The sequence below is a fragment of the Mytilus trossulus genome, unplaced genomic scaffold (assembly GCF_036588685.1).
Source record: "Mytilus trossulus isolate FHL-02 unplaced genomic scaffold, PNRI_Mtr1.1.1.hap1 h1tg000122l__unscaffolded, whole genome shotgun sequence".
Lineage (NCBI taxonomy): Eukaryota > Metazoa > Mollusca > Bivalvia > Mytilida > Mytilidae > Mytilus > Mytilus trossulus.
The window spans coordinates 1,030,072-1,054,887 of NW_026963298.1; the positions used below are offsets into that span (position 1 = coordinate 1,030,072).

At 33.4% G+C, this 24,816-nt stretch overlaps 1 protein-coding gene across 1 annotated transcript; it reads right to left on the reverse strand.

The window, feature by feature from the left end:
* Nucleotides 1-17,580: 17,580 nt before the first annotated feature.
* Nucleotides 17,581-24,483, reverse strand: LOC134700068 (uncharacterized). The gene is made up of 2 exons (XM_063561440.1): nt 24,119-24,483; nt 17,581-19,019 (listed from the first exon to the last, which is right to left on the reverse strand). Exon 2 carries the CDS (start codon nt 19,010-19,012, stop codon nt 18,173-18,175), a length of 840 nt encoding a protein of 279 aa, XP_063417510.1. The 5' UTR covers nt 19,013-19,019; nt 24,119-24,483; the 3' UTR covers nt 17,581-18,172.
* Between the last annotated feature and the right edge of the window lie 333 nt (nt 24,484-24,816).

Here is a 24,816-nt window from a genome sequence, read left to right on the forward strand (position 1 = left end):
AAAAATGGAATTATAATTGATGTTAAGGTATGGTAAACACCTACAATAAAATGCTTTAATCTGCATTTTTCATATCTGTTAGATACTTATTCATGTAAAAATGCCAAATTTTGAAAATGGATGCCAAAAATGACTCTATCATGACATATATAAGCTAGCGTAATATGGCACTTATGTGTTATAGAAAGCTGACTGTTTTATTTAAAAGGTTATTAAGCTTTTTAAAACTGAGTACGGACTTTAAAGTGGCACCTTGCTAAAGTTCTTCAGTAGGAAATGAACTCGAGAATATATCATACAATTTTTTCTTTGATAATTCATGAAATAATTTTTTATTATTTAACTTACATTTTGCCATTCGTATTTGTTACGACGAACAGAACTACTTCAATCGTTGACCTCTTAGTTTCATCTTTTCCTTACTTATTTTAATCAGTTTTAAATATTGTATACTGCCTTATGATAACATGACTTGAATCAGTTTTTAAATTTGTTTGCTGGGCATTACCGTTATTTATCAATTATGGATTCGGAAATTTCCGCTAAAAAACGAAGTTTACCGAATGATATCTCATCATACATCAATCTCATCATACAACAAAAAACGTATAATGTTGTGAGCACTTCATATAATGATGTGAGCACTTCATATAATGTTTAAACCACTTCATATAATGTTGTGACCACTGCATATAATGTTTGAACCACTGCGTATAATGTTGTGAGCACTGCATATAATGTTGTGAGCACTGCATATAATGCTGATCATTAACCATAAGGCAGTCATGGCGTTCCATAGATTTCTACAAAATAGGAATATTAGCATAAAAATTGATAAAAGAAAATAAAGAAATGCACACAGATTTCCTGAAGCAAAAGAAGAAAAAAAACAAAAAATAGTCAATAGATATAGGAAGATGTGGTGTGAGTGCCAATGAGAAAACTCTCCATCCAAATAACAATTTAAAAAGTAAACCATTATAGGTTAAAGTACGGCCTTCAACACGGAGCCTTGGCTCACACCGAACAACAAGCTATAAAGGGCCCCAAAATTACTAGTGTAAAACCATTCAAACGGGAAAACCAACGGTCTAATCTATATAAACAAAACGAGAAACATGTATATATTACATAAACAAACGACAACTACTGTACTGTGCACATTTCAGTCTATAACCTCGAAAGTACGTAACAAACCTCGAAATAAAGTACATAAAAAACCTCGAAATAAAGTACATAAAAAACCTCGAAATAAAGTACATAAAAAACCTCGAAATAAAGTACGTAACAAACCTCGAAATAAAGTACGTAACAAACCTCGAAATAAAGTACATAAAAAACCTCGAAAGAAAGTACATAAAAAACCTCGAAATAAAGTACATAAAAAACCTCGAAATAAAGTACGTAACAAACCTCGAAATAAAGTACGTAACAAACCTCGAAATAAAGTACGTAACAAACCTCGAAATAAAGTACGTAACAAACCTCGAAATAAAGTACGTAACAAACCTCGAAAGTACGTAACAAACCTCGAAATAAAGTACGTAACAAACCTCGAAAGTACGTAACAAACCTCGAAATAAAGTAAGTAACAAACCTCGAGATTAAATTACAAACCTCGAAAGTACGTAACAGGAACCTGCAACTCAGTGCATAGTTGTCTTCCGTTGTTGTTTTGTGTATTATTCTTTTCCTTTTTCTTGTCAGACCGTTTGAATATTCGTTTGAAATATCATACGTTTTATAGCCGACTTTTGCTCATTGTTCAAGGCCGTACGATGACATTAGATTACTTAAACCCACTTCATTCAAAAGCTGTCTCGTCTCCTATTAGGTAAACGGACAGAAAGTCACAGGACAAAAAGTCACAGGACATAAAGTCACAAATTTGGTAGGACAAAAAGTCACAGGACAAAAAGTCACAAGTAATAAATTGACAATTGTTTGAATATATAAGAGATGATATCTTGAATTATTCACTTTTTAATACATATATTCATATTAAAGTTTAGGAAATGTGTCATTATACTTGAAAAATGAAGATTTATTTAATTTTAATCATGTAAAAGAAAGATTTCTGACTTGGCACCATAAAGCCATTTAAGCCACTTTGACATTTGTTTTTTTTAACAATTATTTTATTTACTTTGATATTTTTTTTATAAATTTTGTTTACAAAGTTAGATTTTATACAATATTTCAAGAGAACTTGATACAAAAGTATTTTTGTAGAAATAAGTGTTTTTTATTCAAAGAAAATAGTCAGAAAAAATGAATTGTGACTTTTTTTCCGTGACTTTTTGTCCTGTGACTTTCTGTCCTTCATTCTCCTATTACATCTCCTCTCTTTCTTTTTTATATAATGAGTACATCCGTGTACACATTTCATATGCTAGTATACAATGTAGAATAAAAAAATTGGAACGGCCATAAGAACATATTTTAAACAAAATAGTTCTATGCATAGCTGTATGTTTGTCAATATTAAGTAATACATTTTTGTAATTTTAATACAAAAAAAAGCTCAAAGATTTAATCACTGTAGAACCCTTGTCGAAATACATTATGATAGGAAGGCACATATTTACCCTTCTGTTCAGGTCAAAATTTTTTGTACTACCAATCTTCTCCGGGAACCAGTGCGCTCTAGTATGCAATTAAAGGTTTGTTGCATTTTCCAGCACAAGTCAGATAAAGTATAACTTTTGTTGCAGAAAGTTCGACATAGGGATAGTGATCCGGCGGCGGCGGCATTAACTAACTTCTTAAAAGCTTTATATTTTTGAAGGTAGAAGACCTGGATGCTTCATACTTTGTATATAGATGCCTCATGTTACGAACTTTCCGTCAGTCACATGTCCAATGTCCTTGACCTCATTTTCATGGTTCAGTGACTACTTGAATATATTTGGTATGTGCGTACCTTGCAAGGTCCTCATGTCCGTCAGACAGTTTTCACTTGACCTCGACCTCATTTCATGGATCAGTGAACAAGGTTAAGTTTTGGTGGTCAAGTCCATATCTCGGATACTATAAGCAATATGTCTGTAAGGACTGTAAGGTACGTAATTATATTGGTGAAAGGTTCAATATAAATAGTCTGATGTACAATGTAAGAATAATGACTTGGGGCTTACTATGCTATATGTATGTATGTATGTATGTACGAAGATCCCTCCGTGAACGGAGCACCCCTTGATTGCTGCGAGGGTACAGTGGAATCCGTGTACACTCCCTATCAGGATTAATGGAGATGTGTCACTAACTTATATACAACCCACCACCAGGACAATCCCCAACCCAACACAGAGGGAGTGTTAGGAGACACAGGGAAGACTGTTATTATGGTGGAGGAAGCCGAAGAACTCGGAGAGAACCACCGGGCCACTCGGTGGAAACAGACAAACCAGAGAGATATCAGAAGATTGATCTCCAGGTCAAAGCAGGGGACAACTTTGACCAACCGAGGCCCCCAAAGTACCCATTCTAGTTTAAACTCCGGTTTGGGTACCAGAGATGTGTGTGAGAGGCTGAAAATTACCCTTCTGATGTACTGATATTTTTAGCACCCCGAGTGAGAATCGAACTCGGGACCTTCAGCACTGTAACCATCGGTCTTAACCACTATACCACGAACTTCATATATTAAATCAAAATGTTTTAAATAAATGTTAAATATGTTTTCAGAGTCTGGAGGGACAGGAGGTCTATAATTAATTTCACCATACTATAATTTTTATGTCATTTGTAACTGTTTTTATTTTACTTTTTCTTTATTCTCTATTCTTTGCATTGCAGCACCTTTAATTCTCTATTGCCATTTTTTTTACATATTGTTCTGTATCCTTTACTTTTCATTTTATTGCCTTTTTTTTTTTAGATTTTTTTTAAACAACCCGTTATTCTCTTATTTTGCTAACTATTCCCTATTATGAAAAGTAGGGGCAAAAGATACCATAGGGACATTCAAATTCACAGAGAGATAATAAACTGACAACGGCATGGCCAAAAAAGAAAAAGACAAACACTGGGGGTATCTCAGGTGCTCCGGAAGGGTTAGCAGATCCTGCTCCACATCTGTAACCGTCGTAAACCTCATCTAGACCCTCATGTTTCAATAAATTATTCGCTAGCTAGGGCCTCCTGGTAAAACAATATATTTACAATATAGTGTTACTGTTCATAACAACTTTTTCATATAGTTTATATTTTCATAACAAATTTTTCATATAGTTTATATTTTCATAACAAGCTTTTCGTATCTGTCATGAGTTTATACTTTCATTATATTTTTCTTAGAATTGAAATTATTGGAATCAATAGTACATAATTATTAAGTAATAAAATTAATAGAAAAAACGAAATAAGGGTGTGGGTTTATTTTAAAGAAAAGAATCACTGTATCGACAATATTTCAAGTCCGTGAAGATTTCGTGATTGCAAATGAGACTCTATCAGTAACATAGATGAATTACAAAATGAATTAAAGTGGAGACAAAGATTTCTGAAATGATTTCTGTCTGTGCTCTCACAAAATTGTTTAACCCACCACATTCTTTATGTGGACGTTCTAAGCCAGGAGCCTGTTTGTGGCTGGTTCGAATTCACTTTTCTCATATTTGGTTTTCGTAAATTGTTTCAAACTCAAATCAGTTTCAACTCAGGTTTCAAAGACATTTTGAAAGTTTTGACAACACTCAGTTATATTTATTGCATGTACATTTGTTTTTGAAAAAACATATTATACTGTAATACATCACATATTTTATAATGCTACCCGGTATTTACAAGCACTATATTTTTTTAGGTTGTTATCTGTTTCAAAAACGTTTATTTCCTTTTAATTAAAATGTACCATGACTTATTCTCATTATTATATAGTGTCCTACTCAAATGATTCACCATCTACATTCGGTTACCTTCAACGTCTCAAGGTTTAATTGACAGTTTCACTAATTGCTAATAGCAGAATTGAGAATGGAAATGGGGAATATGTCAAAGAGGCAATAATCCGACCAAAAAACAGATAACAGCTGAAGGCCACAAATGGGTCTTCAATGCATCGAGAAAATCCTGCACCCTGAGCTGGGCCTCAGCAGGCCTCTAAATTAAAATGTGAACTGATTCAGATCAATATATTCCAAAACTTTTTTTTTATTTCCAAAGTGCCATTTTAGCTAGATAGCTAACAACCAGCACCAATGCATTATACACAGCGGTGATTACAACCCCCGCAGTAGTCTGTGCTGAAAAAAGAAAAAGATAATATACTGTAAATTCAGAATTTTTTTCAATGTTTTAATTATTGCAAAAAATGTGCCAGAGTTATAATTGCAATAATTTAAACTCCCATTTTGAAATGTTTTATATGAATCAAAAAGGATTTTTCTCAATATCGCAAAAATTAAACTCACATCTTAGTAGAAAAATGACAAAATCACAATGATAAATGCACGCAATCATTTATGTATATACTCACAGTAGTTATTTTCTTTCTTTAACTTTATATAACATTCTCATACTTGTTTACTCCACATCTTTTACTGGGAGAGTTATTTAATTTAATCATCTAACTTTCAGATTCTGCCAACACCACTTTGTATTTGTAGATATCATTTGGTCCAATTATATGAAGACATTTCATGACAAATTAAAGCATTTTGATTTTTTTCTGTCTTACGTGCTAAAAAATGGTTTTCTGTAAAATTATAAAGAATTTTAAGGTAATTGTACCTTTTTGGACCATAGTAGCTTGGGAAATTTCTCCTTATTTTGTAAATGTTTTATTTAAAGTAAATAATCTTTCATATCTTAACTAATTTTCACTTATTTATTAACTTTAAATTATACCAATGACCTCAAGGTAAACAAAAATATTTAAATGTCTTAAATAGTGTAAGCCAGTGCTGAACATGTAGTCAAAGTCATTACATACATCCAGCTTACTTGCCTTGTGTGTGTAAGGTCATGACTTCGATCCCAGCAACGGTTGGCATTGACATTATTGAGGAAAGAGACTGGTCGGCTCTGAGTCAGAGTAATCCGTCCAGTAAATGTGACTTTTCTGCCTTGTGACTTATTAATTGTGAACTAGAACGTTAAAAAGTATGTAAATATGTACAAACCAGCATTGTTTGCCACTTGGGCATTCGACTCCGCGACAAGGGCTTGCAAAACACTTATGCTTCATACTATCAACACAGTCACTACACTCTAGTGATACACAGATTTCTACAAAGTAGGATTATTATAAAAAAAATAATAAAAGAAAATAAAGAAATACACACATATTTTCTGAAGCAAAAGAAGAAAAAATCAAAAAATAGTCAAATCCATTTTTCTTATTCAGAATCATATTTCAATTGTAACATAATCAACTACAATGTATTTGATATATACATCATTAAATGTCGTTTCTGTTTTTATAGCATCCATGGACGGCCGTATAAGGAACTCGGCCTGAAGGTCTCAATCCAGTATAAGAGTAATGTGAAGACATTTAATTATTGTTATAACAATGACAACAATTTAAATAATAATGGTAGAACTGTGAGAACGTATCTGAAGGAAGATATATAAGGTCAAACTGTAACACAGAAAACAAAACTGCAAACAAATAACAAAAAGTTCGGAATAAAATAACTCAAAAACACATTTCAGTCTATAAAGATAAAACAAAAATGATTCCGTGACCAAAACTTCGAAAGAATATACGCAACAACATTAAAAGTAATTACCAAACCTCGAGAGTAAATTACAAACCTTGAAGGTACGTAGCAGGAACCTGCAACTCAGTGAATAGTTGTCTTCCGTTGTTGTTTGTATTTTATGCTTTTCCTTTTTTTGTCAGACCGTTTGAATATTCGTTTGAAATATCAAACGTTTTATAGCCGACTATACGATATGAGTTTTGCTCATTGTTCAAGGCCGTACTATGAGATTAGATTACTTAAACCCGCTTTATTTAAAAACTGTCTCATTGGCAGTCCTATTTCATCTCCTCTCTTTCTTATTTTTATAATGCTAGTATACTATGTAGAATAAAAAAAAATCGGACCAGTCAAAAGAACATATTTTAAACAAAATAGTTCTATGCATAGCTGTATATTTGTCAATATTAAGTACAACAATGTAATACATTTTTGTCATTTTAATACAAAAAAAAACGCTTAGTGATTTAAGATCACTGTTGAACCCTTGTCGAAATAAATTATGATAGGAAGGCACATATTTACCCTTCTGTTCAGGTCAGAACTTTTTGTACTACTAATCTCCGACGAGAACCAGTGCGCTCTAATATGCAGTTAAAGGTTTGTTGAATTTTTCAGCACAAATCAGATAAACTATGATTTTTACAGGAAATGTCTGCTACTTTATTTTAACTTTTAAAAGACAGTCAAAGTAGTAATAAATGCTTGAAATCTTATAATTTAACATAAAATTAGTCCTTCAATCGGCTTCAAAAATATCATGTCGGAAAATAGCATACATATCCCTAGTAAGATCGACAATGGAATGTGGCACAACAGTTAATTTGGAACCCATATAATATATGAAAGGGGATATTGACAAACTGGAACGTATCCAGTACATAGGCATACGATTCATTAAGAAAAACTACAGGAGTCGAGAAACAGAATCTATTCTATAACTTATATGAGACGCCAGCTAGAAATGGAGACGCTGGAAGAAAGAAGAAACAGCTTCCGTCTTATCCTGATTTTCAAGGTGGTTGAGCGTCTGGTACCGGCTCTACCAGCCGACAATTTTGTCATACTAGCACGATCAAAACGAACTATGAAAGACAAAACAAACTGTGAAACTGACAATATCATCGAACGTCAAGTTATCAATAACACAAGAGGACTCATAGCAACAAATCACAGTACAAACATTCATGTTTTTGTGGAAACAACTATCCACTGGAACCAACTACCAGATAAAGTTGTGCATGCAGGTTCAGTAGAGGCATTTAAGATTGTTCTAGAAGAACACCGTTCATAACAACGGCGCACTTCTCCATCGTGTATAAAAGCCTAAACAGGATTATACACGTACCACTACAGATACAGAATCTGTATATATTGACATACCTGCATGGAGTACCATCAGAAAAGCAACAGTTATCATAAACTTCCACATCATAGTTGTAACGACTTCTCTACTCTCTCTGATACATGTAGACAGTCAGAATTATATTGGTGAAAGGTTCAATATAAATAGTCTGATATACAATGTTAGAATAATGACTCGGGGCTTACTGTGCTGTATTAAATCAAAATATATTGAATATTAAATATGTTTCAGAGTCTGGAGGGACAGGGGGGTCTTAATTTCACCATACTATAATTGTTATGTCATTTTTAACCGTTTTTATTTTACTTTTTCTTTATTCTCTATTCTTTACATTGCAGCACCTTTAATTTTCTATTACCATTTTTTTTACATATTGTTCTGTATCCTTTACTTTTCATTTTATTGCCTTTTTTAAGATTTAAACAACCCGTTATTCTCTTATTTTGCTTACTATTCCCTATTTGGAAAAGGAGGGGCAAAAGATACCATAGGGACATTCAAATTCACAGAAAGATAATACAAGAGGCTCTCAAGAGCCTGAATCGCTCACCTGGTAAACAATGCCTTATTGAACATATTGAACCATGCCAGGCAGACATGTACAGCTAACCATTCTTCAATATTACAAATATCAGGGGCATTATACATGAAAAACCACTTACCAAATTCAGCTGAAAATTTCAGGACAGGTAGACCTTGACCTGATAAATACTTTAACTTCTTGTCTTATTTGCTCTAAATGCTGGAGTTTTTGAGATATAAACCAAAAACTGCATTTTACCCTGTGTTCTATTTTTAGCCATGACGGCCATGTTTTTAGACGAAATAGAAAATAAAACACACTCTACTATTTTATACACCCTACTGATCATTCGGTTGAAGTTTGGTTGAATTTGGTTGAGTAGTTTTAGGGGAGAAGATTTTTTAAAGTTAGAAAACATGATGAACAAATTGTGAAAAAATTGTCATTAAAGGACAATAACCCCTTAAGGGGTCAATTGACAATTTTGGTCATATCAACTTATTTGTAGATCTTACTTTGCTGATCATTATTGCTGTTTACAGTTTATCTTTATCTATAATAATATTCATGATAATGACCAAAAACTGCAAAATGTCCTTAAAATTACCAATTAAGTGGCAGCAACCCAACAATGGGTTGTTTGATTCATCTGAAAATTTCAGGGCTGATAGATATTGACCTAATGATCATTTTTACCCCCTGTCAGATTTGCTCTAAATGCTTTCGTTTTTGAGATATAAGCCAAAAACGGCATTTGACCCCTATGTTCTATTTTAAGTAACGGCGGCTATTTTTTTTGACGGACCAAAAATCGAAGTGCAAACTTTGTGCAGGATAATCTAAGGAACAATCATGCGAAGTTTCATCCAAATCCATTCAGTAGTTTCAGAGGAGAAGATGTTTGAAAAATTGTTAACGACGACGACGACGACGACGGACGCCAAGTGATGAGAAAAGCTCACATGGCCTTTTATGCCAGGTGAGCTAAAAATGACAACGCCATGGCCAAAAAAGAAAGAGACAAACACTGGGGGGTATCTCAGGTGCTCCGGAAGGGTTAGCAGATCCTGCTCCACATCTGTAACCCGTCGTAAACCTCATGCAGACCCTCATGTTTAAAAGTTGTCATTATAAAATTATAGTTAAACGGCAAAATAAACCAGGGAACAGCTTGCTCAATAAATTATTCGCTAGCTAGGGCCTCCTGGTAAAACAATATGAATTGAAATTATTGGAATCAATAGTACATAATTATTAAGTAATAAAATTAATTGAAAAAACGAAATAAGGTTGTGTTTTTTTAAAAGAAAAGAATCACTGTATCGACAATATTTCAAGTCCGTGAAGATTTCGTGATTGCAAATGAGACTCTATCAGTAACATAGATGAATTACAAAATTAATTAAAGTGGAGACAAAGATTTCTGAACTGATTTCTGTCTGTGCTCTCACAAAATTGTTTAACCCACCACATTCTTTATGTGGACGTTCTAAGTCAGGAGCCTGTTTGTGGCTGGTTCTAATTCATTTTTCTCATATTTGGTTTTCGTAAATTGTTTTCTCATGAATTAGGCTGTTAGTTTTCTCGTTTGAATTGTCTTATAGTTTTCATGTTTTGGCATTAAAATTTTTAAAACCAACTTCGATAAAAATTAACAGTTTTTCTTCTTGTTGAAAGTGTTCTATAAATGCTTATCTCCACGTTATTTGAACTCTGGTGGATACTTGTCTCATTGGCAATCATATAACATCTTCTTATTTTTATTTGCGTCCCTTATATATGTGGCAATTACTGGAATTGGCCAGACAGTTTAACATGTAGTGACGATTTTTTTAAATATGAAACTTCACGTGTGACGGCGGTTACTGACTGGGTCTGACATTTCACTTACACGTGTGTTAGCGGCTGCTAAAGATGGCCTGGAACTTAAACGTTGACCTATGACAGGGCTCGATGTTACTGATTAATAGAGTCAAACATTTTACCTTGACAAGAGGCTGGGGTTACCGAATAGAGTTGTCTCTAAAAGTCTTTCAATTTCACATGTGACGGGAATTGCTAGACTAGATCTAGCACTTTCACTTTCACGTGTGACGGTGTTATCTTACTAGATCTAGCACTTTCACTTTCACGTGTGACGGTGTTATCTTACTAGATCTAGCACTTTCACTTTCACGTGTGACGGTGTTATCTTACTAGATCTAGCACTTTCACTTTCACGTGTGACGGTGTTATCTTACTAGATCAGACATCTCACCTATAATGTGGTGGGGTGAACCTGGTCTGTTACTTTCACTTTCACGTGTGACGGTGTTATCTTACTAGATCAGACATCTCACCTATAATGTGGTGGGGGTGAACCTGGTCTGTTACTTTCACTTTCACGTGTGACGGTGTTATCTTACTAGATCAGACATCTCACCTATAATGTGGTGGGGTGAACCTGGTCTGTTACTTTCACTTTCACGTGTGGCGAAGTTGGCTTGTAAGGGTAGACCGTCTTTTATCAAGCTAATCAGGGAAACAAAATGGGTACACCAAGTAAAAGACATTTTCCAGGTAATAGGCAAATTAAAAAAAAAAATGTAAAATTTGTCATTAAAGGGCAGTAACTCCTACAATAAGTCGTATGACAGTATTGCTGTGTACGGATCATTCGTAGCGCTCAACATACTAAACATGTTTTGCTCCATCAGATTTCTCCGCTTATAACGGTTTTCAATATAATAGACATGACTTTTATTTTGCCCCATGTTCTATATTTAGGCATGTTGGCAATCTCGGTTGGTAGAAAGAGACATCGGACATTTTTCTGTATATTACTTGATACCCAATGATAATCATGGACAAATTTAGTCAAATTGTTTGAAAGGAGAATTATTTTGTAAAGGTTATTGACGACGGATGCCTGACGAGAAAATCTCAATGGGCCATTTAAGCTAGGAAATATAATACAAAATATAACGAGCGCCTGGATGGGGTTCTTTCGGTAATTTTTGATTTTCTAGGCAGTTTACTGATCTTCTTCTTTTGTCGCCTATTATTCTTTATTCTTTATATGTTAGCACTCAATTTCTTTTTTTGTGATATGTATTTTTCTATATTATTTTTACTTTTCTTCTGTAAACCTCATTAGAGTCCCAAATTATATGTAGGTCTTGTGTACTGCTTTTTCTGAAATTGCAACAATTAATACCGCTTTTGTGTACATTTTGGGAAAAGTATATCTAACTGTTAATATATAAAGTGCCTAGAAATCAACCTAACGATGTTAGAGTAGATTTGATTCGTAACTTCCTCCCCGGCGCCGGGGCTGGAACCTGTACTTTTTATTTCTAACTTCTACGACAACACCGCCTAGCATTGCGCAGAGACCTTATCCCCTCCTCTAACTCTGGCTTATAAAAATAAGCTTTCGTTTCGGGAGGTATTACCTTGTCGTAGGAATTAAACAAGGATCTCTGATACAATACACGAAGTATTCTTTTTAATGTACAGAAATATGTTTGAATTCCCTGTGTTTATCCAGAAAATATCCCATTAATACATGCACTCAAACATTTCTGTAGCTTTATTTGCATTCAATAATTTTCATGGCATACATATTGTCATTAGTATAAAATCAATTTTGACAGTAACTACTTATTCTATCATTAAATACGACATATATGTTAAATGCCATTGCAAATAAAAAATAATCTATGAAAATAAATAAATAGTCTGGAATACGACAATATGACAGCAATCCCACGTCACAACTAAACAACAATATTTAGGACCACAACTTAAACGGTAGTTAGATCGTTCAAAATAATCAACGACCAAAAAAACAAAATGAGTTTCCCCCAAAATATTCTACTATTAATTCTTATTACAAGGACTTTTAACAGGCTATAAGGAAGTACACTGTAGCGGAATCGGTTTTTATATATCTAAAATTATATGTGAGATTGCTTATTTCAATTTACAATTCATTTTCATTGTTATTATTTTGCTTACAGGTTCGTATCTAGGGTAAACTAAAAAGTGTAGTTGATTTCCATTGGTTAATCACTAAGGGTTCTCGGTGTTTTACATAAGATAAATGATAAAAAGCTTTTCTTTCCTTCTCGGTAGTAATCAATAGTTGTTTGGATTAAAATATATTCGAGTGCACCTTTATATACAAGTTTGTATCGAAGTACGCGGTTGGTTAAAGTTGTTATTTCTTCACCTGTAATTAGTATATAAAGTAGATATTTTATTAATTCGGCCGCTTGATCGTATAAAGCCAAGGTCTGTATAAGACATAATCGACATTTGGTTTGAATAAAACCGCCGTTGTTTATCTTTATTATTAAGGGCTTACGGGTGTTTTATACCCCGATGTCTGAATAAGACACTGCAACTTGGTTTGAATAAAACCGATATGCTTTATTGCTTAGGGTGATTGTTCGTTGCTTTATTTGGTCCGCTTTTAATCCATAGCGTGTTCTAGTAAGAATTGAGTAAAGAAGCTTTTATATTTTGGGGGTTTGAATTTAAGATTTAATGAGATTACGATAGAGTTTAACAGTTTAGGATATTTACGGTAAAATGCCATTTGTTTAGAAGCCGAAACTTAATATTCATTTTACATTTTTGATAGAAGCTTTTACATTATTTTACAATGTAATATTTTATGTGACTTTGATACTTTGTATTGTTATTGCAATATTATTTACATCTGTTGATATTTTGAGAGACCTTATTAAATTATATAAACTTACTTATCTCGATCTCTTCAGCCAAGGAGACTCAGGGCCCAGTGGTTCGAACCTTTACATAAGGTTAACAGACGGTTTTATACAATTTATAGTCGGAAATAGCAAGTAGACTTGTGTTTCGGGAATTAATCATTTCCGAGCCATAAGATCAATTACGCTTGATTTAATATAATTGTCCGATTACAGGTGTTTCAATTTGTAGTTAACTTAGGTATATTGAGGTCAATGTCAAGTATTGATTTGTCTGTGTACTTATAGGTAAAGATGTGTTCGAAGAGTAGACACACGTATTTACAGTATTGTTGATTTGGACACACGATAAAAAGGAACTCGTCATTACAATGTAGAAATACCTGTAGCTTTAGAGGCTGAGTTAACATTATAGCTGACTTTAACAAATAAAACACACAGATACTAAAAGAAAGATATTTTATACATAGAAAAATACTGAGGTTAAACCGTCTCCTGTTACATTTTGGCGCCCAACGTGGGGCCCTGTTGTAAAACATCCAAGGCTGAGAGATAAGGATATTGTATTTTTTTTTTATTACGGAAACTGAAAGCTCGAACATAGAGTTTATTTAAGAATATTTATAATTTCAAAATGGCAGAAGGGGGCAAAAATATTAGTTCTGAAGATTACATACCCGTTGAAATGGCAAATAATAGAGTCATGAGTTTTATTAGCGATATTGAAAGGGATTTAGAGGATATGAGACTCAAGACATTTAAAGATTATGAGGATCATAGGGGTCTGTCTAATCCTGGTCATGGTGCAAGTCGATTTTTGATAGGTTCTAGTGAGAAGGTTGATTCTGTTGATAGGTCTGATTGTAATAAGTTAGGTTCATTTGAATTATATTCACGGGAGGGGGATAAGCATAAAAGTAGTACTCCGAATGAAAACTTGCGATCCGGCTTTAGCGTTAAAAGGGATAGCAGTCGCGATTCGAATGTTAAATTTAACTTAGAGCATGGTTACTCAACGGATTGTTCTGACTCGAATAATCCCCGTCCGCGAATAAGACAAGGGAGAAAATCCGAATAATTCTTCAAAATAGGCGTGAAGGGTTGCATGCTTACAACCTGCCAAGTCGCGAGGAGGCGTCCCGAGATTCGGTTGGAATGTACAACCGATTATATAATCCTCCAACAACTGCTATCTCTAATATTAGGAACCACTACACGTAGAACACGCTATGGACGTCTTGTTACATGTAATAGTCAATAAAAGTGTCAACCCTTTTAAATGTATATACATGTATGTTTTATTTTAAAGGTCTCTCATTATTTTATCGTTTTTATTATAGAAGTATTAATATGTAAAACAAACAACAAAACATACACAGAAATTCTCTATCACATTCCTAAGGCATATATCTCTCGCACATTATTGCTGCGAACTGATTTCAACAACACATCATATATATTTTGTTTGTTTGTTTGCGTTATTATTATTATATTTTAGTTTATACTTATATCAAAACTAGTAAAATTTCATACACTGATATATATATATACGGCATGGATCTTAGGAGCCAGTTTATAGAAATGACAGAATTTTCCATGAAACTGTATTTATGATATTTCGAAGCAGTGTATCGTGTGTCATGTCTATAAACGCGTGCATAATATTGATTGATACTCGCTCTGACACTGGGTCAAAGAACTCTGCTCGTCAAAGCTTTATGTTTCGATAAGGCCGAAGTGACTAAAAATCGTATTATTGCACTACACACTTTAGGTATATATTGCAAGTAGGATTGCCTTAACTAAGGTTTAAAACTATATAGATTTGATGGATTTAGGTTTAGAGAACCTCCCAAGTTTTTATAGACCTTAGGAGTTTATTAGAGGAAAGTTTTGCTTGTACACGCCTAGAATCCTGGTGTTTGGTTATAGTATTGTGGGTACAGGATTTAAATCACGCGCATGATGTAGTATAGTCGCGCCACGTCTGTTTTAATTATCATCTTTATGATTTAAATGAACTATATTTTCAAAATCTATATTCAGAATTATTTTACCGCGTATCTATATATGTAGATAAGTATACATCCATACAAATAAAAAAAAAAATAACAGCACACAGATAGTTTCATTTTTTTTTTTTTTTGGTTTATTTCATAATTGTGTTCTTTTCTTTTGTTTTTATTTTTACTGATAATTGTTGTTCGATTTTAGCAATGGATTACACGGTATCGTCAAGAGAAATGGCTAGCTTGGACATGGACACACGAGTATTAAGACCTGGTTGTCCAATTGGTGGAATGCCTTGTCCAGTGGCATCCTGCAGTACAGGAAAACTCAATTTCAGACAGCTTGTCCGCCACTGGAAGAAATACCATGAACTGGAAAGACATGCCCATAAGTGTCCGTTATGTGGAATTACAGACACCAGACGGAATGACCTAAAGCGGCATATCAGAGTAATGCATTGGGTCACGGGTGGTAATATGGAACATCTGATGAAGTCAGTTGTCGCCGTGACTGTCGTTAACCCTCAATACAAGGAACCTGGAACTGTGGTCCTGCCTAAGTATGTCCGTCCAAGTCAGGATAGTACGGAAGACTCATTAGTAGAAGACCGCATTACTGGTGTAATCCCCGCCGATGATGAAGAAGTAGTTGAAGTAGTTGAAGAAATAGTGGAAGTCGATGAGGTATATTATGAGGCCCTCACACCTAGGGAAATGGCACAGCGACAACGGGAGGAATATGTAAGACAACACGCCATTCATTTGAATGAATTAGAAACTCCAGATGATCTTGTCGCTCGTGATCAGGTGGCAACATTTGCTGATGTCGACGGGAAAACTCGTATGGTGGTTAAACCCAACTGGAACTTTAAAATGTGACTTTAATTTTTATATAAATATATGTTCAAATGTAAACATTTGCTTTTTAAGTTGGGGGGAATGTAGCGGAATCGGTTTTTATATATCTAAAATTATATGTGAGATTGCTTATTTCAATTTACAATTCATTTTCATTGTTATTATTTTGCTTACAGGTTCGTATCTAGGGTAAACTAAAAAGTGTAGTTGATTTCCATTGGTTAATCACTAAGGGTTCTCGGTGTTTTACATAAGATAAATGATAAAAAGCTTTTCTTTCCTTCTCGGTAGTAATCAATAGTTGTTTGGATTAAAATATATTCGAGTGCACCTTTATATACAAGTTTGTATCGAAGTACGCGGTTGGTTAAAGTTGTTATTTCTTCACCTGTAATTAGTATATAAAGTAGATATTTTATTAATTCGGCCGCTTGATCGTATAAAGCCAAGGTCTGTATAAGACATAATCGACATTTGGTTTGAATAAAACCGCCGTTGTTTATCTTTATTATTAAGGGCTTACGGGTGTTTTATACCCCGATGTCTGAATAAGACACTGCAACTTGGTTTGAATAAAACCGATATGCTTTATTGCTTAGGGTGATTGTTCGTTGCTTTATTTGGTCCGCTTTTAATCCATAGCGTGTTCTAGTAAGAATTGAGTAAAGAAGCTTTTATATTTTGGGGGTTTGAATTTAAGATTTAATGAGATTACGATAGAGTTTAACAGTTTAGGATATTTACGGTAAAATGCCATTTGTTTAGAAGCCGAAACTTAATATTCATTTTACATTTTTGATAGAAGCTTTTACATTATTTTACAATGTAATATTTTATGTGACTTTGATACTTTGTATTGTTATTGCAATATTATTTACATCTGTTGATATTTTGAGAGACCTTATTAAATTATATAAACTTACTTATCTCGATCTCTTCAGCCAAGGAGACTCAGGGCCCAGTGGTTCGAACCTTTACATAAGGTTAACAGACGGTTTTATACAATTTATAGTCGGAAATAGCAAGTAGACTTGTGTTTCGGGAATTAATCATTTCCGAGCCATAAGATCAATTACGCTTGATTTAATATAATTGTCCGATTACAGGTGTTTCAATTTGTAGTTAACTTAGGTATATTGAGGTCAATGTCAAGTATTGATTTGTCTGTGTACTTATAGGTAAAGATGTGTTCGAAGAGTAGACACACGTATTTACAGTATTGTTGATTTGGACACACGATAAAAAGGAACTCGTCATTACAATGTAGAAATACCTGTAGCTTTAGAGGCTGAGTTAACATTATAGCTGACTTTAACAAATAAAACACACAGATACTAAAAGAAAGATATTTTATACATAGAAAAATACTGAGGTTAAACCGTCTCCTGTTACAACACCACTAATTCATGGTACCATTGCTTTCTATGTTAAATTCCTCCGTTTCAAACAGGCACACCTCTTTTATTTTAAGTTCAAATAAAGTGGCAATCATTGCATATCAAAGCAACACTTTATGGTGTCTTGTACTGAAAAAATCAACATACCTTGCATGGCATATAAGAAAGAACTGGTACTTCAGATCTGACAAACAGACAAAATGTACCCTCTTTTTAAAATTTGGTGCAGTTTTTTTAATATTCAAAACTAAAAGTCCAAAAGTGTTCTACAATGATCACCAGTCCTTCAGCTTTCATTTGATACCAAAAATACCTAAATATTCTACATATTTTGAAAGTTACACTGGTGCGAAGGAACTATTTTGTGTTAAATATGTACTACACCATAAACTTTACTAGTTAACCTGATATATATAATGAGCCTGAAATAAACATCAACATTTAACGTTTAAAGTCTTAGAATTAAATGCATTATAGTCCAGTGTTTAAACAACGTTAAAATTACCATTATGCAAAAAAGCAATAAAAAGTAACACATTGCACCATGTCTATAGAGCACGTTTGGTAGGATATTCTAATTAATTAATATCGTTATCATTCTATAGGTTCCGAAGTATAAGTTGTATACGGAGTAGCTGATGGGACAATTCTATATTTAGGTTTGGGATATAATCTATTAACAATATCCTCCACATTCTTTGTCCGAGAAAGTCCACTCACTAACGGTAACTGTGCTCGTATTTTCACTTCGTCAATTTGCACGGGAGTTTTCGGACATTTTCGTTCATCGCCACATCTCCGTTTGTCGACAGAAGAATATGTTGGCGTGCGTACACGTCTCACGAGTTCATTTACATCGTCATGTTTTAGAATTCGACCATTATTCCCATATTCATAATCAAATGCATTGGGAGGCGAATTTTCTGTTTTGTTTTCATGTTCATAACAAAGATGACAGTCGTTTATTTTTTTGGCGCGAGAAGCGGTTGTTGGACGTTGCACCCTTCGAAGTATCTTCTCTTCGGCTTCACTCGGAGTTTTTGATCGACAAATTCGTCCCTCCTTTAATTCTTGTTCCTCCTCCTTCTTTGCAGTTATCTGAGCGTTATACATACTCTCAGTCGGTTTAAGTAGTCTTCGGAGCATTCGGATCATATCCCGTTCTGACAGGCGTTTCGAGTCGTATCGTTTAGTATTTGAAGGCGTCGGCGTACGTGTACACGATGAAGGAGGACGCCGTCTGTTTCCGTTTTCTATTAAATACTGGTAGTTCGACACTTGCTTGGATTCTTCAGACCATATTTTGCGTTCATAAGTGGATCTGATGAGTCTGTTAGTGATGTCATGTTCCTCTTGCCTTGAAGCAATTTTCCGGTATCCATATGTAACTGGAGGTGGTGGCATCACCTCACGTTTGTAATACATCCCACTCATTGTTAAACTGAAAAAAAATTGGCAGATTAATTACAATGAAACATATAATGGGATTTAATATCACCAAACGAAAGAAGTAAGTAGGCTTAATATATATCAGACAAAATTGCACATTTTCATTTGCACTACTTTCCTGTGGTCATCGGTTAGTTTACTTTAATACCAAGGTCAGGCAAGCTTTTGTGAAAGGTAATACTTGTATGTAAATGTTTCTGTACTCCTGTACAAACGGAAATATTTGGTCATTATAAATGTCAATAAATGTTACGAAGCGTGTTTATTTTGTTTTTCAAAGAGATGTTCCCTTATAAATAACGGTAATAAACGACTTCATGATGTCACTATGTTCTTATGTTCTTTAATTGAAAGCTAATATTATGAAATCAAATGTAAGATTATAATATATTATTGCTGTTAATGCTTAAGTCCAGTATTTAAAGTAATATATAAATATTGATCAAAAGATTGTCCGTAAGACGTCATGGTGTTAGTTTTATAATTAAACATTGAAACCTGGCGGCCCGTCGTCATTAAAGGGTAAAAATTTTAATTAAAGCCAAACAAGAGTTGATCTGTACCGGTACGGACAAAGATCAATAATCACACTGTCTAACACTGATATAATGTTGTCTGTGTTTTAGCGATATCTTTATTGTTTTAAGATCAATGAGTTTAATGTAGCAGTCAATTAAAGTGTATGTACTTGCATTTTAAACTTCTGTCCCTAGGTGTGACGTCATTTAGTTTTGTAGTTCAACTCGTAGTTAGTGAAAGAAAGAGATAGAAAATCAAATAGGTAGACTCTATATATATATATGGTATTGGATCTGCTGTATTTTCAGTTGTTATATATAAGTGTTTTGATACGTTTCCCTCAGTTTTAGTTTGTAACCCAGATTTGTTTTTTCTCTATCGATTTATGAAATTTGAACAGCGGTATACTACTGTTGCCTTTATTTCTGAACCTTAGGTGTCAGTTTTACTATGATTTCTTTTGTTTTTCGCTTGCTGTCTCATTTTATCACATATCGTCACTTATCCATTGCCTCTCGGTGTTAACGCACCTTTGAGGTTTGCTTTTCCCCGTATTCAAATTTATATCAATTTTATAATTTTAATTTAAAAACCGTTGAATAAATTGTCGATTGTTTGATTCTAAATTGGAATTTTTATGTGAAGAACTATCGCCATTATTTATTTTTTCCAATATAATTATTGATTTGAAATGATTCACCTTTAATTTCGTTATAGTTACCCATTTAAACAATTGAGTGTGTTACTTCATAAGACATTGATTGCCCTTATATTATCAGATATCAATACCACATTAGGTCAAAATAACTACATTGTTTGGATAGGTATCTATAACAAATAGAAAGTGAAGGACATTGTATAGATCTGTCTTACTATCAAGTAATTAAAAGCTTTTAATTAGTCTACATGTACATACAAGTAGACTGTACGAGCCAAGGCTCCGTGTTGAAGGTTGTACCTTGACATATAAGGGTTTACTTTTATAAATTGTTACTTGGATGGAGAGTTGTCACATTGGCACTCTTTGCACATCTTCCTTTATGTATTTTGACAGTAAACTTCACTGTTCTTCAAATACACCATGTAGTAATTAATTTTTGGAAGAGCCATCTTATTAACGATTACACATATTTTACATATAGAACAAAACATGGATTAACCTTTTAAATCTTTTAAATCGTGTTCCTGACGGTTCTGTCTGTGGATTTAGAGCCTAACATTAACAATTTGTCCATCAAAAATAACCTAGACGACTAGACAAATGGCATTCGTTTGCTGATGGGCTCCTGTCTGCATTGACGATCACCTTTTTTCATGCCTAAACGTTATAAATTGTCGCTTGAAAGTCTTATTTATTTCGCTTCTAAACTTTTCAAAGACGTGTGGAATAGATTCTAGTTGGTTTTTTTCTCGATTTTAATGTCGTTGGGTTGCTGACCTGGCCCATTGACATTACAATCGTGTACGGTAATTTGTGTTGTAACTTTTTACAATGAAATTATAATAGATGTAGACATTTTATGTTCCTTCGTAACCATAAGAACAGTGGATGTTTATTTTGTCATTCAGTGTTTATGGTGATTTTATTACTAGTTTTATTCTCGAGATCAATATAGAAATGGGAAATTGCAAATAAAAACGCACCCAAGAAATCAACAGTCCCTGTTTAATAGATACAATTTACTTTAGAATGTGTATCCAGTTCATGTTCGAATGAATTTAGAAATGTTGACAGCATTGCAATATTAAAATAAAAATATGTGGTATGACAACTCTCTACACGACAAAAAACATTGCCATGTAATTTCAATACCTATAAGAAGCCATACGGCCTTCAACAATGAGGAAAACCTGAAAAAAAAAAACGGAAAAAATATAAAACAATTCAAACGAGAAAATTAATATCCTGCATGCTGTATGTCCTAAATAACGGCTATAGGCAAACGAAAGGACAAAAATAACGATAAAGAACCTTAAGAACAACATTAATGTTCGAGGGTGGTCACATACTTTTAAATTTTAAATAAATCGGTAGATCATTAATTTAGGAATGACATACATGACACGTAACAGACTTACTACAAAGAGAGTAGAGACCTTGTTGAGATCGATCTTACAGAGGATCTTATAGCTTACTACAAAGAGAGTACAGACCTTGTTGAGATCGATCTTACAGAGGATCTTATAGAGGGTGAGAACACGACCGCATTTAAAATATGTTAAATCTTTTTGTCGCTGTTGTAAAGATTAATGTTTAAATCTTATATTAAGAAAAATTACACACCTGGGGGTAGACTAAAGGTAATGAAATGAAATAGTGCATTTAAAATGTCATTTTCCTACAATTTACGTGTACATGTATGTATTTAACACTGTAATAAATCCGTTTTATATGCAATATTTTGCAGATGCGTTAACGTTGGTATGTATTTAATATTCATTTAATTGTAAAGTAAACATTTGTTAGATCTAATGTTATACAATTATAACAAGTAGGAAACATTTCTGGAAACATTAAGAATACGAATAATGTAAAATGAATAGTTCCTTCATTTTTTGTCATTTGATTTCATTGCTTATGCAAATATGAAGAGATGTAGTATGATTGCCAAAGAGACAACTGTCCACCAAAGTTCAAATAATGTTGACGTAAGCAATTATAGGCAACCGTACTTTAACAATGAGACAAACCAATAACGTAGTTGACTTCATAAGACACCATTACCGATTTTTACGTTATTTCTGGTTCGTCTTTTTTTCAATTAATAGGCTCGTAAAGTATTGTGTTTTTTAATTATTGCATGCTGATATTAATATTGTATTGTAATTTATTGTTATTCTGGATGGACTTCATAATATACATAAAAAAAAAAAAAAAGGAAAAAAAAAAAAAGAAAAGAAGAAGATGTGGTATGATTGCCACTGAGACAACTGTCCACAAGAGACCAAATTGACACAGACATTAACAACTATAGGTCACCTTACGGCGTTCAACAATGAACAAAGCCCATACCGCACAGTCAGCTATTAAAGGCCTCGATAAGACAATGTAAAACAATTCAAACGAGAAAACTAACGGCATTGTTTATATAAGTATGTCTTACTTGTGTCAAATCCATTTTACTTTGAGTAAATAAAATATGTTTAAACTAAATAAGACACCGACGTGGAAAATATGCAATAATCAAAACGAGACGCTCACGACTTAGTTTGTTACACAAAAAAAATCAGTATCATATATTACTCTATATTCTGATGTTTAGAATTGTCTGACTGCACACTGATAATCATGAATCATATATTACTCTATATTCTGATGTTACGATGTATCTTTCGGCATACTGAGGGGGAAGGAGGTTGTATTCTGATGTTTAGAATTGTCTGACGGCACACTGAGGGGGGGAGGAGGTTGTATTCTGATGTTTAGAATTGTCTGACGACACACTGAGGGGGGAAGGAGGTTGTATTCTGATGTTTAGAATTGTCTGACGGCACACTGAGGGGGGAAGGAGGTTGTTATGTATGCTCAACAAATCCATGGCATTTGTTGATTGTGATCATTTGTATCTGGCAGAAAAATCAGAAGCACTGGACACGATTTTTGAAGATACAGCTTATAATCGTAGACTCCTTATCCTGTCACCTTAAAATCTTAAATTAATAAATGCAATCCATTCTTCAATGCATCATGTAAATGTAGCGGAATTTGATGAGACTGTTATTAAAGTGAGAGGGTTAGCGCTTTAGAACCAGGTTTAAGCCACCATTTTCTATATTTCAAAATGCCTGTACCAAGTCAGGAATATGACAGTTCTTGTCCATTCGTTTTTGATGCGTTTAGTTTTTTGATTTTGCCATGTGATTATGGACTTTCCAAATTGATTTTCCTCGGAGTTCAGTATTTTTGTGATTTTACTTTTTTTTTATCCGTAAATGTAAGATGAAGCAATTGAAATTACTTAATTTAGTAGAAGATTTTTTCTGAAAGTTTGAAGAAAGTTGCCACTGAGCTACTTCAGTTGATATCTGAGAATTATGACCTATAAATATCACGGTATCAACCCGTTCAAACTGTAAATGTGCTATAAAAAGTTAGGTCTACGCACAGAAAAGAGGACAAATACTTAGCGATTAGTGAGTTCTTAGATGGAAGTTTAAGATTAAAAAGAACATTATTATTAAACAAATCACCACAATAAACGCTTTCCATTGCAGATCAAATTATTTTTAGTGTATATATTAAACCTGTTCCGAGGAAGAGTTGACTTGAAAGTGTACGTTAGGAGGGGGACTTAACTTGTTTAGATAGACAATGACTAAAACACATATCTTTAAATTAGTTTAATACTTAAATATATATAGATAGTTAGATAGTTTCCTTCTTCGGTTTCATTTTTGTATTACGAATACTTTAGTATTTCAATAATTTTTCAAGAGAGGTGGGGAGGTAAAACATAATTTGATTTTATCACTTTTAAACTACCCCGGCCTCCCCTTCCCCTTCCCTAAAGTCTCCGTTATAAAGAAAGGTTTCCCCAAAATTCGTAAAATGATATTATTTTTAAGACTTACCTGTTTTCCACCTATTTCACCTGTTCTGATTTATCCTTTAATGACACTTTATCAGAACATCAATCGAATCAATAAGATTGTGTCACGATTTTAGGTTTGACAATAATTTCCCATCTCAAAATTCCTCTGACGTTAAAATGATCTTAAGATTTAAAATCTAGCAGCCGAAATCACGTGATCTAATCCGTTGAAAGCTGTACTAATACCGTTCAATTTCATATTAAATACTAACTTTTTAAATCAGTTAAAATTTGTTTTGCTAAGCATGTTGCTACTAGCGATCTCATTACGTGTGTCAGAAGGGAAGACTTATAAAGTGTATATTTAAATCTAATTTTTACTTTCCGTGTATTCAATATTTAAAGTCCTAAATCCATTGAAGCAGTGAATTGTTTGTTCATGGGAGATTGATTTTAAAGTGCCCGTATTGATTGGGTTAATTGAATGACCAAAAAGAGTTTCAAGATCGTCTCAGTGTTAATGTAATTAAAGTATTTGTAATATATAGTTAAAGTTTTGTCATTTTTTATAATTAAGAAAGTTGATCTTATTTTGGTACAAAGAGACTTTTAAAAATAAATGGAAAATTAAGGACATTATAAATTGTCATGATTGAAGATTCAAAATGTTATTTTTTTTAAGAATTATGGTTCGGGATTTTAAATTAGAGTTACGTATACAATTAATTGGCAAATGGT

What these genes read in the sequence shown, in the direction of transcription:
- LOC134700068 (XM_063561440.1), bottom strand. Translation starts at nt 19,012, where the DNA reads ATGAGTGGGATGTATTACAAACGTGAGGTGATGCCACCACCTCCAGTT.